This window comes from Castanea sativa, chromosome 7, assembly GCF_040712315.1.
Source record: "Castanea sativa cultivar Marrone di Chiusa Pesio chromosome 7, ASM4071231v1".
In the NCBI taxonomy this organism is placed as follows: Eukaryota; Viridiplantae; Streptophyta; class Magnoliopsida; order Fagales; family Fagaceae; genus Castanea; species Castanea sativa.
This window is the reverse complement of record NC_134019.1, coordinates 16,691,237-16,707,779: the sequence shown is the minus strand read 5'-3', so window position 1 is coordinate 16,707,779 and position 16,543 is coordinate 16,691,237. Positions and strand designations below refer to the sequence as shown.

Below are 16,543 nucleotides of genomic sequence, written 5' to 3'. Positions count from 1 at the left end.
TTTTTCATCATTGCATAAATTTACTTTTTATCTATCTAAGATTTGTAGACTTACAAAAAAACGATTTTTCTTTTTCTTTTGAAAATAAGATTATGATCAGATCGAATTAAGGTTGAAGGAAAAGATGTTATTCCCAAGTTAAATGGCGGTATAAAACAAATTATACATTTTTATTTCCAAAAAAATACCTTAATTGATATTATCATTTTTTAAAATTATTTTTAAGGTTGATATACAAAATTGGACGTGAAAAGCATTCTTGACTAGTACTAAAAGTGTAAGGATTTGATTTAGTCGATTCTGTGCTCAATAAAGTAGGAACGGTGGCTTGACTGTGCAGTTCTATATGGGTGGCGGGTGGATTCAGTTGAAACTAGCTAATGGGGCAATGAAGTGCAAAGACGGCGGGGGTCTGGTTCAAGAACACAAGATCTCCATCAGATTTGGTCGGAGATCTCAAGAATATCATAATAACATTATGTGCTATATAATATCATAGAGGATAACATCTATAAATCAAGGAAAAGAAAAAAAATTTAAAAAAAAAATTGCAACAACTTAAAGGAGAGTTCAACACAAAAATTCATTTACTTAATGTAGAAATGCAATAAAGAATTAAAAATCTACCAGCAAATATAAAAAAAATAGAGAGAGGGAGAGTATTCACTTTTTTTGCATAGGCAAAATATGGATTGATTGAAAGAAAAAATAACAAATTTTTATGGTAAATAAAATGGGGGGAAGAAGAGTCAAAATAAAAAGGAAAATGAGTGGATGGAGAAATTGTAACGTTAAGATATAGAGCAGTGAGAAGATAAAAAGATAAAAGTGAGGGATAAATGTTGAAGAAAGTGTAATTGTAAGATAACAAATTAGTAAGGACAATAATAATTAAAAAAATGAGAAAAAGAGTGTTAGAAATATGTGGAAGATGTGATCCAATAGAAGCGTTGTAACAATACTGCTATACTTTAGTGTGTATATATATATATATATATATATATATATATATATATATATATATATATATATATATATATATATATAAAATGGGGAGAAGAAGAGTCAAAATAAAAAAGAAAATGAGTGGATGGAGGAATTGTAACGTTAAGATATAAAGTAGTGAGAAGATAAAAAGATAAAAGTGAGGGATAAATGTTGAAGAAAGTGTAATTGTAAGATAACAAATTAGTAAGGACAATAATAATTAAAAAATAAGAAAAAGAGTGTTAGAAATACGAGGAAGATGTGATCCAATAGAAGCATAGTTTATATATATATATATATATATATATATATAATATAGATTATAAATTTGGAATTTCCACTGTGCATTTGTCATTTAACTTGAAGTAATTTTTTTTGTCCTTTTATTTTTATTATCTATTTTATTATTAAATTTCAACCCTATTTTACATTATTGAAATATTTATATGGTCTACCTATGATTTTTTGGCATAATATAGAGGGAAGTTCATGAGAGAATGAAATTCAGAGAATATGTTAGAACTCATTGGTAAGAAGAAAATGGAACATGTTCTTCATAGATACTTTAGATTAAACACAACTATAGACATAAACATACGACTTGCATTTACATCACTTTTTTTTTTTTTTTCAATTATTATTTTTTTTCAATTACGATTCACTAGTCCAACCAAGATTCCAGCTACAATGTCATTAGCCTTGTCTTTATTATTGTTAAATTCCCTTCTGACAAGGTTCTCAAGGGAACTGCCTGTTTTTGTTGCAAAAGCCCTGTTAATGTCTTTGATATCTATCTCAGACCTGGTAATAACTATTCGAATCAATATCTCTCGAGCATCAGCACTCTTCATTCTTAGTTGCTTAGCAAAGAACCTTTCAGGGTTTTGTATGCAACGAATCACAATTCGAAGCTCTTTTCCAAATTGCCCACATTTGCTTTGCTTCATTGACTTGGAGAATTCATTGCCATAAAGCTGTTTGCAAGAGAGGAGAATGGCTTTAACTTGGCCAGAGTTTCGTTGACTTATAAGTGAAATGATGGTTTTTTGGTCAACACTTCTCCCACTTTCAACAGCTTCATACAGAGTCTTGGCATCACACATGGCCATGCTCATGTCCACTTTCCCACCATAGTTGCGACAAGACTTCAAAACTGCCATCAAAATCTAAAGAGAATAACAAAGAGAAGAGTACATAACATGTTAAATAACGGTTAAACGGTTAAATTTATCATTTTTTATCGGTTTTATTATGATATTTGAACAAGCGTCATAAATTTTTGGGACAATTAATAATTGAGCAGTGATTGTTGTACATTAATATGCACGTACACACGTGTGCAAACAATTGAAATCATGAGTTGAAAACACTATTTCAAGTCATCTCACGATTTTAGTGGTGGTACACCTGTGTGTCCGTACACACTGATGTGCAATAAGTATTTATCCGTAATCACCTCTTTGAATCCGCTATTAATTTCTGTTGTGACATCTTGTTCAAGATCAGAATTGTATCTTGAGCGGTAGGCTTGCTTAATACACTGCAGCTCCGAAGAAGGTCGACTGCATGCAATCTCAATGAGAGTGTTAAGATTCACACTGCTTCCATTTCCAAAGAGTGAGTTCCTCACTATTTCAGCATCACGCTCTCGTGGTTCAATCATGCGAAGATAAGCTGCCCTCTGTACATGCAACATATTTTCAACATTATGCTTGAACTATATTCATACATCTTTAAGTATGAGGGCCCAAAAAAAAAAAATGCTAAAGTCAATGTAATTTTGAGCATCATACTCACAGCAAATGGATTATTCCTTTGAATATTTGAGATGACATGAAGAACATTCTGGCCATAAAGAGCACTGTAAGTTTGGCAAATGAACTTAAATTCATGAGAATTTCTGTATACGAACATTTCCACAAGCCTTTCGTAGTTGATTGCACCATTGCCTATGATTCAGTAAGTCATATATTGGATGGTTAATTATAGTTCAAATAGAATTTTCTTTGCATCAAAACAAACAGATAAAATAATGAGGAAACAATAGTAAGTACCAGATAAATAATTATGAAGATGTTGGCAATCCAGTTCATATTGTTCAGAGCTTTGAAAAGAACTGCTAGACATCTCCAAAATTTTCCAAGAAAATCTCTGTATGTCCTTAAATTTGTGATGTGAAATACCAAGAAGTCTAAGGCACCTTTTTATAGGACTCAAAAAGGAATAATTTACTTTGTTTCGCTTTTTAACTGGAAGAGACTTTTAATAAAGGGAGGATATAACAGCCACGTACAAAGTGGGAAGAACATTCAGAATGGAACATATCCTCAATTCCATTATCAACCGTACCATTTCTACCACACTTCATTGTCTCATCCCAGCATTACTCTCAACCGCTGACTTGCAAAAAGTCCCTCACTAATGTAAAACAATCAAGTGCCAACATGTGTCTTTTTCTTCTCTTACAAATTACAATCACTAACAGCTATTAATGATGTCTACCTTAGAAGAGGAATTCATATTCCCCCACCTGGTTTTTACAGTGAAAAGGCCTCAGAAAAGTTTCTTTATATTTGTAAGTGCTCATATTAGCTTATTAGCCACCACCCATTGCGGTTCATGTTTCCAAATGTCAAAATATTTCACATGAAATTCAAGGGTCCATATGGCATCTCAGTTTGACTTGTGATACACAGTTACGCCAGAAGCCACAGTGAAAATATATAAAAATATGAAATTTAAAGAAGGATTTTAGAAAGTCCAAAGTAGGCACTTTATCTTTTGATGTTGGTACACAAGTCCATATTCCTAGTTAATTGTCAATTAAATGTAGATTGAAGTCTACATTAAGGATTCACAAATAATTTATTTAGGAAAAGGAAATAATTCAGAGACTCATATATCAAAACAACTTTGAAGCTTTGTCTTTAGGTGTACCACACAAATTATTAGTACATGTCTTGGATGCTGAACTTAGCTCAGTTAGCTGACTCTGTTATTCAACAATATTTCAAGATTAAATTCCTATTTAGGTGTACCACACATATTATATTCCAGACAGACTGCAAGATAAGGCAGAATAACAAAGTTGTACAAGATGAATGTTTGCCATGAGGATAAGGCTATCAACAAACTGCGGAACTACTTCTCAAAATCTCAATTCTGTATTAAAAAACTGATGATGGTACACTGAATTATTCTTGGTATAGACAAAAAAGTAATACTTAAAATAAGTAAAAATGCATACAAGGTATTAAGTTGTCAGACTCCATTGGTTCCCTCGTTCCTCCGCAGATATTTATGATTGAACAATCCATTGGAGAATCCACTAGCAACTGCAGTAGCCACCATTCCATTATTTCCAAAGGAGTGGAAGTGAAGACAAGGGATCAATTGCATCAAAAACTGAATGAATCCCTACGAGGGCCATGATAAGCTAACAACATCAACTCAGATTCCATGTTATTACCAAGACCTCCTTGCTCATGGAGCACAGCAGAATGTACTATCATCTCTGTTCAGCAGCCATGAGGATTGTCTAGCCAAAAAAACCATGATTAACTTAGCAATACTTTGCAGTGTATATTGTCCTGCAAAACCATAAAATTACAATTAAACTAAGGAACTAATGGTGCACTTCGATAAGCCAGATGAGTAAACTATGGATTTATTGCACATAACTAATTGGTTTTATCTTTGGTGGAGAGAGGGGGGCCCGGGCGGGGGGGGGGGGGGAGAATCAATTTCATAAGATCTGGTGATCAAAGACAATGAAATAAATCGTATAAAAAAAGGTGAAGTAATTTATAAAATAAAAAATGCAGTCATGGAGCTAGTAATCTGAATGAACAATTGAAGACTAGATTGATGCTCCATAAATTAATTTAAGTAGATGCAAAGTGTGTGTTATAAATGTCTTCACTCCTCTCCAGACTCCAGTACAAATACTTAGTGTGTGTTTGGGTAAAGAATAAAAATGAAAATTATTTTACTATTCAGCTATTTTTGCTATTATTCATGGGTTCCACTGCACTTTTGGCACTATTCATGGGCCCTACTGTACTATTTCAACTAACTTTTACCTTTATCTATAGTACTTTCAGCAAAATAGGCGGTATCCAAACACACCTTTAATGAAAAGATATTTTTGATACCATGAGGCGATTGGTCCATGTCATTTACAGCTCAAAATGAAGAAACAAACATGATACCTACATCTTCTTCCCCTCCACACACACCCCCCCCCCCCCCCCAAAAAAAAAAAAGAGAGAATATGTAGTGCATATTACAATCTTTAGTTTAATAAACAATTCCAATCTATTATTTTCCAATTAAATATATAAAAATGATCATAGTGAAGCTGAACATTTAAAAAAAATTTATTACAGATGAATAATACCCAAATACAGGGGTAACACAAGTTTCCCCTAAAAAATTTACAACCCAAAACTTAGAGGTCGAGAACATATATATATTTTTTTAAAGTAGGTACACTGCCTAAAAAGGGTTTAAAGAATTTCCTTTTCCCTGGTTTGGGATCAGTCAACACCACCGCCAAAGAAAAGTAGGAGTTGACAGCATCAACCATAGTGCTTTTGCTTGTGACTTTCTTGGCCATGTAGTCAAACTATAAGTGGTGCATAGGGCACTAGTCGCCACAAGAGTAGGGAGTGAACTAAAAGTCACCCTTTTTTAATTGCATACATAGCAAAAAAGTCAATATTCACGTCCAACCATTAATCTCCCCTGCTTCAACATTCCATCTTTGCTTATCGATAAACAGTATTTTTTTTCCTCTAGAAAATAAATAGCACATAATTGATGCTAGTCATTCCATGCATTTCACAGAAGGTGCAGCTAGATCTTTACAAGGAATGTCGAAAATTGGGAGCCTATTGCAAAGTAAAAGGACACACACACACAATTTATATAAATAGAGAGATTCAGATTCAGAAATACCACATTTTATTTACACTAAAAAGTAACATATAAAATTACAAATGTATGCACAGGGATACTTATAAAGCTTATGAAGAAGCCTCATGCAACATGTCAACCAGAAAGGAGATGTGGATTTATTTGATTTAGGATAAATGGCTACAAGCTAATACAGTGAAAACAAAATAACTTGACATTTGATTTTGAGATATGTTACATAATCCACTTGCTAAGTCCATTACCAATCAGATTCTCTTCTCTGCTGGTTGAATTCAGTAAATATACTACAGAGCATTTAAATAATACTTTGAGGCATCTCAAATTAATGCATGGCCAAAGAAATTGTTGAGGGAATATAACTAAAGATGATTTTCAACAGAGAATCAAGGAAAAACAAAACTCCTATTTCCTTGCAAAAGAAATCCGCCTATGTGGAAGATCAAGAAGCAGCACAGAGTACAACAGTGTGCTAAAGCATATGGACACAGTAAATACCAAACATCATAAATAGATTACACTGCCAATGAGCTCTAGCTAAAATGGTACTTTCTACCCCCATAAGAATGGAGTAGAAGGTGGTCATGAGTCCAAAAATCACTGGGTTTGTGCACTACTTACGAATGAGTTACACACGCACACATACATATGAGAAATGCTATATCCACAACAATTTCACTTCAAATTCAAGGTAGCAAGTTGTTATTGGTGGGAAAAAAGTAATTTCAGTGGTGGGTCTAGATTAAAACTAGCAATAACTTGCTACATAGGAATTGTTGTGAAAATATTGTTTATATAGTATTACTATATATATATATATATATATATATATATATAGAGAGAGAGAGAGAGAGAGAGAGAGAGAGAGAGAGAGACATATACAAGTGAGGTAAGGTACAATACATTCCTATTATATATTATGAGATAACTTAAAGGACATGAAACAATAAAAGGATTAAAATTTCTGGTCGTTTCTCTTTTATAATTACATTTGTTTCTTCAATAAACCTTGAATGTCCCAAGCATCGGTAAAGTTACTCTTATTCGAAAAACTGATTTTTATTTTTTAAAGAAAAATCATACTCGCAAGTACACACAGTGAAAACAGTCAAGTATTAGGAAAAACTAGAAAAAAAAATAAAACTTACCAAACATGTATTAATCGCAGAATCTTTTGGGGTGCCATCTTTTGCTTTCTTGTAACGAGCAAGGTGGTCGTGATAGTCTTCTAGCTCTTTTTCCAATTTTTCAATGAATTGACTAGTATGCTCAAGTGACTGCTCAAACTTATATTTTTCCAATGCCTGCAAATTTGACACCAGAAGAAACAATTATGGTTGAGGTTAATGTATACGTCGTATAATCGATGAATTACCATAATACCATGAACACAAATTAACCGTCCAAGTTACAATATCCCAACCGTCGAGGTCATACATTGATAGATACAGTAATATAATGTAGAACACTTACTATCTTTTTAAGAAATATAACGTATGAGTAAAACAGTAATACAATGTAGAACACTTTATTTATCTTTAAGAAATATAATGCAGGAGTATTCCAAACTACTAAATTTCAAAAATCTGCTAATACAAAATAACCATTTTTTAATATGGTTTTAAAAACCGGAACGGTCAAAAAACTCGAAAAGGGTCCGGTTCCCAATCGAACTGGCTGACCCAATCTGGTTTTTAAAACCATGGTTTTATTTACTTGCAGTTCCAGTAACTAAGAGAGATGTAAGTTATTGCACAAGATACTGAGATACATGAGTGCAATGAACCATCTATGCTACTCAAGGATTAAAAAGAGTACTAATTGGGGAAAGTTTCAAACAAGATATATGATCTATAGGTAAAGCAAGGAAAAAGGACAATGCAGAGCCTAAATATTGTTTTCTACTAAAACAGTAACACTAGAAATGCTGTTCATTAATTGCTCAAAAAAAATTAAATATCAACTATATGAAATATAAATAAGTGTGTTAAATTGTGATTTTTGTTCCAGTATTTATGTGACATGAGATTGAATAGGGAAGGGATATAAGTTAATGAAACATAATTTTGATAAATAAGGAACTTAAATTATTATTGATTGATTAGGAACTTAAAGTATTTAACTAAACTTTGGGGCCTTTTTCTGAATAAATAACATTAATAGTTTATTAAAGCTTCAATTGGAAGCCAAGAGCAATTTGTATACCATTTGCTGCAGTCTAAGGGTGCCTAGATAAAACCTCTAGGGTGACACACTAAAAACTAAAAATAAAAGGATAAATTGCAAGTACAAACCTAAAGTTTGGAGTTATTTGGATTTTACATCCTGAAGTTTGAGAAATTTGCAAACTTGGAGTAGAAGGTTGGAGTTATTTGGATTTCGGACCACTGTCCTCTTCTTGCGGAGGCAGGTGGAATGTTGAGGGGAAAAACTTCTTTCAAATTTGAGAATATGTGGCTTAAGGTGGAGGGTTTTGTGGATCTTGTGAGAGGTTGGTGGAACGGATACCATTTTGTGGGGTCTCCTAGTTATGTTCTTGCTTGTAAATTAAAGGCTTTTAAGGGAGACTTGAAGCATTGGAATAAACATGTTTTTGGGGATGTGGCTTTTATGAAAAAATACTTGCCGTTTGAACTTATGGAACTAGATTTGAGAGAAGGGATGCAAACTTTGTCACCGGCAGATAGTGCAAGAAGGGCTGAGATAAAGGCTGATATTGAATATTTAGCTTCTTTGGAGGAGATTTCATGGAGGCGGAAATTGAAGGCTTTGTACTTAAAAGAAGGGGATAATAATACTAGATTTTTTCATAGGCTTGCTAATTCTCATAGACGTACAAATACTATGAGAGGTGTGGAGGTAGAGGGCATTTTGTATGAGGAAGAGTCTGCTATTCATGATCAAGTGGTGGGTTTATAAGTCCTTGTATGAGGAGACCGAATCATGGAGGCCCAATATTGATGGGTTAGAGTTTGCAAATCTAGATGAAACTGATTGGATTGCTTTAGAAAGGGAGTTTGAGAAGGAAGAGATCATTGCAGCCCTACGGGAGGCTAAGGGTGATAAGGCTCCCGGTCCTGATGGCTTTCTTTCAAAAATGCTGGTGTTCTTGAGAAGGAGATCTTGGCTTTTTTTGCAGACTTTCACAAAGAATGTATCTTTGAAAAATCACTCAATGCCACCTTTCTGTGTTTGATTCCCAAGAAGCTTAGTGCAGTCAATGTTAGAGATTTTCGCCCAATTAGCCTGGTGGGTAGTTTGTACAAGCTACTTTCAAAGGTTTTGGCACATAGACTTCGTTGTGTTTTGGATAAACTTATTTCCAACTCCCAAAATTCTTTTGTTGGGGGCAAACAGATACTGGACTTTGTTCTCATTGCAAATGAATGCTTGGATAGTAGATTGAAGAGTGATATTCCGGTTGTGATTGTTAAATTGGATATTGAGAAGGCTTATGATCATGTGAGTTGGAGTGCCTTATTTTATCTTATGGAGAGAATGGGTGTTGGGGAGAAGTGGGGGAGATGGATGAAGATGTGTATTTCTACTGCTCGTTTTTCAGTGCTTATTAAGGGGTCTCCAGTTGGTTTCTTTGGCAGCTCTCGTGGTCTTTGTCAAGGGGATCCCTTATCTCCACTCCTATTCTTATTGGTAATGGAGGTATTGAGTAGGTTATTGAAAAGGACAGAAGATAGAGGCTTTCTCAGTGGATTCCAAGCACATCCCAATACACGTGGAGGTTTGCATATCTCTCATCTTTTGTTTGCTGATGATACTATTCTCTTTTGTGATGCTTCCGAGGAACAATTATTACATATTCGTATGGTTCTAATTTTCTTTGAAACTATCATAGGACTGAAAGTAAATGTTGGTGAGAGTGAGATTGTGCTGGTTGGTGAGGTTGGGAACTTAAATGCCTTAGCTCGTATTTTATGTTGTAAGGTTGGTTGTTTACCCATGTCTTATTTGGGGATGCCCTTGGGGGCACATTATAAGGATTCCTCAATCTGGAACCCTATCATTGAAAGGATGGAAAAAAAGCTTGCAGGTTGGAAGCAGCTATATTTGTCAAAAGGAGGTAGACTTACTTTCTTGAAGAGTACTTTATCAAGTCTCCCTACTTATTATTTATCTTTGTTCACTATTCCACAACATGTGGTAGACAAATAAGAGAAAATTCAAAGAAATTTCCTTTGGGGGAGATTTAATGATGTCTTTAAATTCTCACTTGTTGCGTGGGAGAAAGTTGTGTGGCCAGTGGAGTCTGGTGGCTTGGGGATTCGGAAAATTGGGCTGTTTAACCAAGCTTTGCTTGGAAAGTGGCTCTAGTGGTTTGGGAAGGAAATCACACGTTTATGGAGGCAGGTTATAGCTTCCAAATATGGAGAGGCTAGTGGGGGATGGTGTACTAGAGTGGTTAGAGGGACACATGGTTGTGGTATGTGGAAGAATATTAGGAAGGGGGCTGAGAGTTTCTTTGGTCATGTGTTATATGGGCGGGTGAGGGTTTTCGTATCAAATTCTGGCATGACCCTTGGAGTAGCCCCATTGCCTTGAAAGATTTATATCCGGCACTGTTTGATATTGCTGTGAACAAGGAAGCTATGATTTCTGAAATGGTAGATTATGCTCCAAATGGGGGTGGTAGAAGCTGGAACTTCCGTTTCCATCGTGCATTTCAAGATTGGGAGATAGGGATCTTTTATGATTTCTTCGGGTATATCTCCTCCAAGTTACTTAGGGGGGGGGGGGGTGATGATACCATGATATGACAATTGAATCGTAGTGGTGTTTTTGATGTGCGCTCTTTCTATACTTCATTGCTAGCAACCCCGTTGGTGTCTTTTCCTTGGAAGAGCATTTGGTGTGTTAAGGTACCTAAAATGGTGGCTTTCTTCTTATGGACAGTTGCTAAGGATGGGCTTCTTACTATAGACAACCTTGTTAAGAAGAAGTTACCTCTTGTGAATTGGTGCTGTCTTTGTCAATGTGAAGAGGAAATTGTGGATCATTTATTGATCCATTGTAAGTATGCTTATAGCTTGTAGAGTGAAGTCCTTCGTTTGTTTGGGGTTCAGTGGGTGATGCCAGAGAATGTTGTTTCTCTTCTTACTGCATGGTGGAACTGGTTGGGAGTCACACTTCAAAAGTGTGGAATATGGCTCCAGCATGTCTTATGTGGCTAATTTGGAAGGAACGCAATGCCCGTACTTTTGAGGAAACTGAGAGACTTGTAGACTGTGTAAAGTCTTTGCTACTTAGGACATTGTTTGAGCGGTCCCGGATTTGGGGGTTTATGCTTTGTCATTCTTTGATTGATTTTCTTAATTCTGTTAGTCAATCTTTTTTATTGGTTTGTACTCTTTTCAGTGCAGTGAGTTTACTATCGTAAATTCATTGTGCTTTCATTATCAAAAAAATTGTTATTACCTATCAAAAAAAAAAAAGAAGTTTGCAAAAATACACTCCCGGTTAGTTTTGGCTGTTAAATGACACATCATTGTATTGACATTTGTTTTTGTTGCCGAAGCCTCAAACAACGCTGTTTCACTTTATATATGTGCCCAAAATAAAAACTCAAAACTCAGTCAAAATTTACAACACCGTTTCACCCAACAGCAACATAATTCCCAAATCAAAACCCACAAAACTAGCTCCCTAACCCTTACAAAAAATATTGGCCATTCAGATCAGTCATGGAATGCAACTGTTCACCTTTATCACCAAACCAGACAAACCCATATCCCTTAGAATTTCCAGTGGCCCCCTATCACTATTAGTGACAACTTTCACACCCTTCACTGAGGTGTATACAATTTCAAAAGTTTCTTGAAGCAAGTAACTAGTAATATTAGAAGCCAAATTCCCCACAAAAATAGTATAATCAGGACCATCATCATGATGCCTCGCTCCAGCACCAAGTGTAGGCAAGTTCAGAAGGAAATTCTGCTGAGTGTTTGGCATCATCTTCCCATTACTGGATTGAAATAAATGGGGTTTTTGTTGTTTGGGTTTGCTGGGTTTGTAGGGCATAGGAACTAGGGTCGTGGGTTTTGATTTGGGAATTGATTTGTTGTTGGGTGAAATGGTGTTGTAAGTTTTTACTAGGTTGTGTGTTTTTATTTTGGGCGAAACAACATTTGTTTGGAGACGCTAGCTCTTCTATTTTTTTTTAAGTGAAACAGCAAAAAAAGAAAAGAAAAGGAAAAACCGAGTCAACATGATGATGTGTCACTTAACAATCAAAATTAATCAAGGGTGTGTTTTTGCTAACAGAACTAAACTTTAGGGTGTAAAATCAAAATTTTCAAATTTCAGAGTTTAAAATCCAAACAGCCCCAAACTTCAAAGGGGTACTTTGCAATTTACCCTAAAAATAAAATAAAAGAAGGGAAAGAAAATAAAAGAAAAAAGAAGAATAAGAGATGGCTAGAAAGAATGAGAATCCTAATTTCAGCTAGGATTTTGGGAATGATCAATAGGAGAAACCACAATTTCCTTTGCACGGATGATTATAATATTTGGAGGCTGTCCAGGAGACTAGAAGTTGAAAATCTCAGCCAGAAGAAACTCTAACAATTACATTAAATCTTGCCAAGGTAAGATTTAAAAACCCAGGGCTTTTGAGAACCTTGTTAGGGTTTTAATTTTCCATATACTTACTACACACATTACTTCAGTGAAATCTCACTTTCATAATTAGCAAAGCCAAATTTGTTAGGGCTTTAAAAGGCTTAAAGGAGAGAAGATGAGATGGACTTCAGGTAGTTTTTTGCTGGCAAGAAACTACCAATGTGCCCAACCACAACCACCCACTGAGTGCATCATTAGTATGACAGCATGTAGTTCCAAACTTTTTTTTTTTTGGGATAAATAACAAAATATCATTAATCAAAAGTCCCAGGTACACCGGGAGTGTACATGGAAAGGTTTACATCAAGATCGAAAATTTCAATGATCAAGCATAACAAAAAGATTAGAACAGGGATAAGAAGAAAAAACAGAACACTAATCAAACAAAGAGTGGAGGAGGAGAGATTTAATCTCAAGAATCGACCGTTGAATGTAGTTCCAACTCTATAACTAGGAAGCACAGACATGGGTATATATACGAGTACGAAACAGTAACACAAGCAGTTTCTGAAAATTTATAACATGACATGGCGGGTACGACTTGAGTACGGCACCCCCAAATGAAGTGTCCGTCCTTCTTAGCTGTATATAACAATTTGAAATCAAGATCTACACCGATACTTAAGATCTATTAAGATTTGGACAAATACTTTTCCATTAGTGCAAATATATTTAGATAAAAGTGGGCAATCCCATAACTATTAACTTCAAAGGCACTAAGAGCAAAATTTTAATATACTTAAACAAGATAATCTTTTAATCAAAACAAGCATAACTATTAAGCTTATGTTGACTTGATTGACAGAGAAGATGAGAAAATTTATCCTATATTATTATATTTTACCCTATACTATCCTTCAGAAAATGGTCATTGGAAGGAAAGCTGAATTTACCTTGTCTTTAGACAGTGTATCTAGAGGTGACATTACTTGTGGCTGTACATAATTCTTTCCCCGGTAGAAAATAATAGTATTGTCAGCTTTTATGTCAATCACAATGCCTTTGCTCAGTCTAGTAAGCTCTTCAGCATATTCATGAATTTGTCCAGGCTTGCATGGCTTGCAAATTACCTTTACAGTCTCATGTTTCTTCCAATGGAGATGCATATTGAGAACAACCCCTCCAAATACACCACGCCTCCCAACTGGGACATAGTTCTTCTTTTTTTCACCAGTGCGCTTTAGGTAATGCCTTTCTTCCTCAGTTAGGATTTCAGGATCATACGTTTCAGCAGGTGCTTTGGGAACCTCAAATTTCCTTAATTTCTCGATCAACCATACTTCCTTCCGTTTGGCCTGAAGAGTATCCATAAGTTATATATAGCTACTAAAAGTGGCCATTTGTTAGTTTATTTATTCAAGAAAATAAAAAGCCATATATCAATATATCCTGAATTACTGAACCAAAGCATGTTTTTTGAGATATTACAGACCAATAAAAACAAAATAAAGATAACTTATTTGCTAAGTAATAATTCTTTATTGAAAGTGAAATGAAAATGATCCCCAACCGTGTACTACGGATGCAACAAAGCTTCAAGCATGGTTCATAAAAGATAAAAGTTATAACTCTACATACAAACACTCAAACCCATCAAAAGTATGAAGGTTTCTCCCTCTCCAAATGGTCCACATAACACAATGAGGTATGGCCCCCGATAAAAATAAATATAACTTGAAACCACAATTAATCAGTCAGATCAAAGAGGGGGTACATATGAGTTGCACTACCAAAATGACTTTTTCCATTTTCATATTAAACAGTACAAGAAACAGCCATATTTGAACAAATACATGACTGTTTAATTAATCAGTCAGATCAAAGAGGGGGTACATATGAGTTGCACTACCAAAATGACTTTTTCCATTTTCATATTAAACAGTACAAGAAACAGCCATATTTGAACAAATACATGACTGTTTAATTAATGCAATGTATAACAGTTAGGTATATTCAGAATATCAAACAAAAGAACATTCTTCAATAGTAAGTTCTGAAATGCTCAAAGAACAGCAGGACTATATATAAAAAAAAATTCATGAATGGACAAAGGAAACATCTTCCCCCCACCCCCCCCCCCCTTTTAGGGGCTTCTCCAAAGAGAGAAACCCGTCCAAAAATAGGCGTATGCTGCTATTTTTCGGCTAGCGCACAGTAAGTAAAGGCAAAAGAATAGTTTTCTGTGCAATATCTCTGTATCAGATAGTTTTTCAGGTAACTGTTAGTCACTGCATCATGTTCAAGAATTTTACAGAAGCATAATAAAAAATCAAAAACTTTGTATAAACAGAAGCTCTACATTTAAATCTTGATATCAATATTAAACCAACATAAAGAGATTAGAAAAATTTAAACTATTGACATTAAAAACTACAAAAATAAATCGAGTAGTGTCCAACCTTCTCAAGTTTATATCTAATCCTAACTTCTGGATTTGGAGATGTAATCTTCTTTTTGGCCTTCAGGCGATAGAATCTGAGTTCATTCAGCTTGGCCTTTTTAGACATTTTGACCCGTTTGGTTTTCATCTTTCCTTTTGTTTGGGAACCATTATTATCTACTATCCTACCCATAGAAAATCTAACAACATCATTTTCTGTCTTCAGCTCAAATGATTCTTTACTCATGTATCTAGCAGGTATCCAATTTCTAGCAACATGAACATCAAGCATATTTAATCTCTGCACTAATGAAAATTCCAATGGAGACGATATGCGTTTTGCTTCTAGAAGAGGCCTCACTGCACTGTAACTTCTCATAGAGAATGAAGTTGCTGCAGGCAAAGATGAGAGACGCAGGATATTTTTCAGTAGACAACAGACACAGAGTAGAGAATCCCTGCATAAACGATGTACATTATCTATCATCAACTGCATTTAAATATCAAAAGTCTTTTCTTAAGGCACCTCTAATGTTTTAAGAAATATGGACGAAGTTTTTCTCCAAACAAGTTTGGAAGAATCTCCTCCAACCCACCAAGTGATGATTGATAAAACCAGCTGTACTTTTGGTCACATGACCTATATAATGAGTCATGTGATGTGACTTGACTTGTCTAAACGATACACGTGGATGATTTTACCAGCCATTGGGGAAATTAGCTTTGTCTTCATAAATAGATACGAAATGAGTGGTGGACGCAATGGACTTGAAAGATATTGTTTGAACTCGGAGGTCCCAAGTTCCATTCACCACACTATGGGTCGTTTTCGTGTGTCTTTTAGATAAAGAGTGAAATAGTCTGGCAAAAGTTAGGGACACCATTACCTAAATCAAAAGGCGCCTTAATAAGCTTATCCAAATAGCTCTAAGTAGCAAGATTCTAAAGGATGTTTGGTATATGTGTTTGAAAATACGTATTTTGTTGTTTGAAAATATGTGTAGAAATACGTTTGAAAAGTGAATAAAAATTCGTGTAATATTATTTAAAAACTGAAAATGTGCATTTGAAAATATGCGTTTGAGTGAGTGTACCAAACACCTCCTAAGTAGCAAGAGTATAGTAGATTTTCTACTAGGTTCCGATAAGAGACTACTACCCTTCTTTGAATCATCGGATTCATCGCCTATAAATTTTTTTTTTTTAAAAATTATTTATTTGTATCATAACAATCACAATTTTTCGATATTTATGATTAATAAAAAAAAGTAGTAAAAGGGAAGGGAGGGAAAACCTGGTGCGAATAATAATGCCTCTTCTTCTGATTGAAAACAAGGAGAACATTGTTGACAAAACGATGTGCAGTGTGACTCTTGAAATTGTGAAATTCAAGAAATTAGTGGAAATTGATAGTACCGTGTGTTGCAGAGGGGTGAGAGTTTTTTGGTATTGAGGAGAAACAGAAACCCCTTTAGCAGCCCACCGGTTCTCGAAGCCTCAGGCCACCGTGCACTGTCTCCGCTGCTCTACTTTAGGCGTACCTCTGCTAAAACGCTTCTTCTTTTTTCTTTTTGTCTCACAAGTTTTCAATTTTTTTTTGTTTTTTTG

At 34.9% G+C, this 16,543-nt stretch overlaps 2 protein-coding genes across 5 annotated transcripts; both read right to left on the bottom strand.

Moving 5' to 3' along the window:
* Window positions 1-1,604: 1,604 nt before the first annotated feature.
* Window positions 1,605-4,364, bottom strand: LOC142642290 (annexin Gh1-like). 2 transcript variants are annotated; one of them, XM_075816634.1, is made up of 4 exons: window positions 4,235-4,364; window positions 2,785-2,936; window positions 2,444-2,668; window positions 1,605-2,153 (listed from the first exon to the last, which is right to left on the bottom strand). In XM_075816634.1, the coding sequence occupies exons 1-4, from the start codon at window positions 4,341-4,343 to the stop codon at window positions 1,635-1,637; spliced, it is 1,005 nt and encodes a 334-aa protein (XP_075672749.1). In that variant the 5' UTR covers window positions 4,344-4,364; the 3' UTR covers window positions 1,605-1,634. The 2 variants fall into 2 exon arrangements, with proteins under 2 accessions (XP_075672749.1, XP_075672750.1); XM_075816635.1 differs by lacking the exon at window positions 4,235-4,364 and adding an exon at window positions 3,042-3,152.
* On the bottom strand, window positions 4,108-16,543 carry LOC142642289 (putative CRM domain-containing protein At3g25440, chloroplastic). Of its 3 annotated transcripts, none has more exons than XM_075816631.1 (5): window positions 16,230-16,543; window positions 14,955-15,393; window positions 13,449-13,850; window positions 7,071-7,226; window positions 4,108-4,577 (listed from the first exon to the last, which is right to left on the bottom strand). In XM_075816631.1, exons 1-5 carry the CDS (start codon window positions 16,277-16,279, stop codon window positions 4,545-4,547), a joined length of 1,080 nt encoding a protein of 359 aa, XP_075672746.1. In that variant the 5' UTR covers window positions 16,280-16,543; the 3' UTR covers window positions 4,108-4,544. The 3 variants fall into 3 exon arrangements, with proteins under 3 accessions (XP_075672746.1, XP_075672747.1, XP_075672748.1); XM_075816632.1 differs by having other exon boundaries at window positions 14,955-15,328; window positions 16,230-16,536; XM_075816633.1 differs by having other exon boundaries at window positions 16,352-16,536.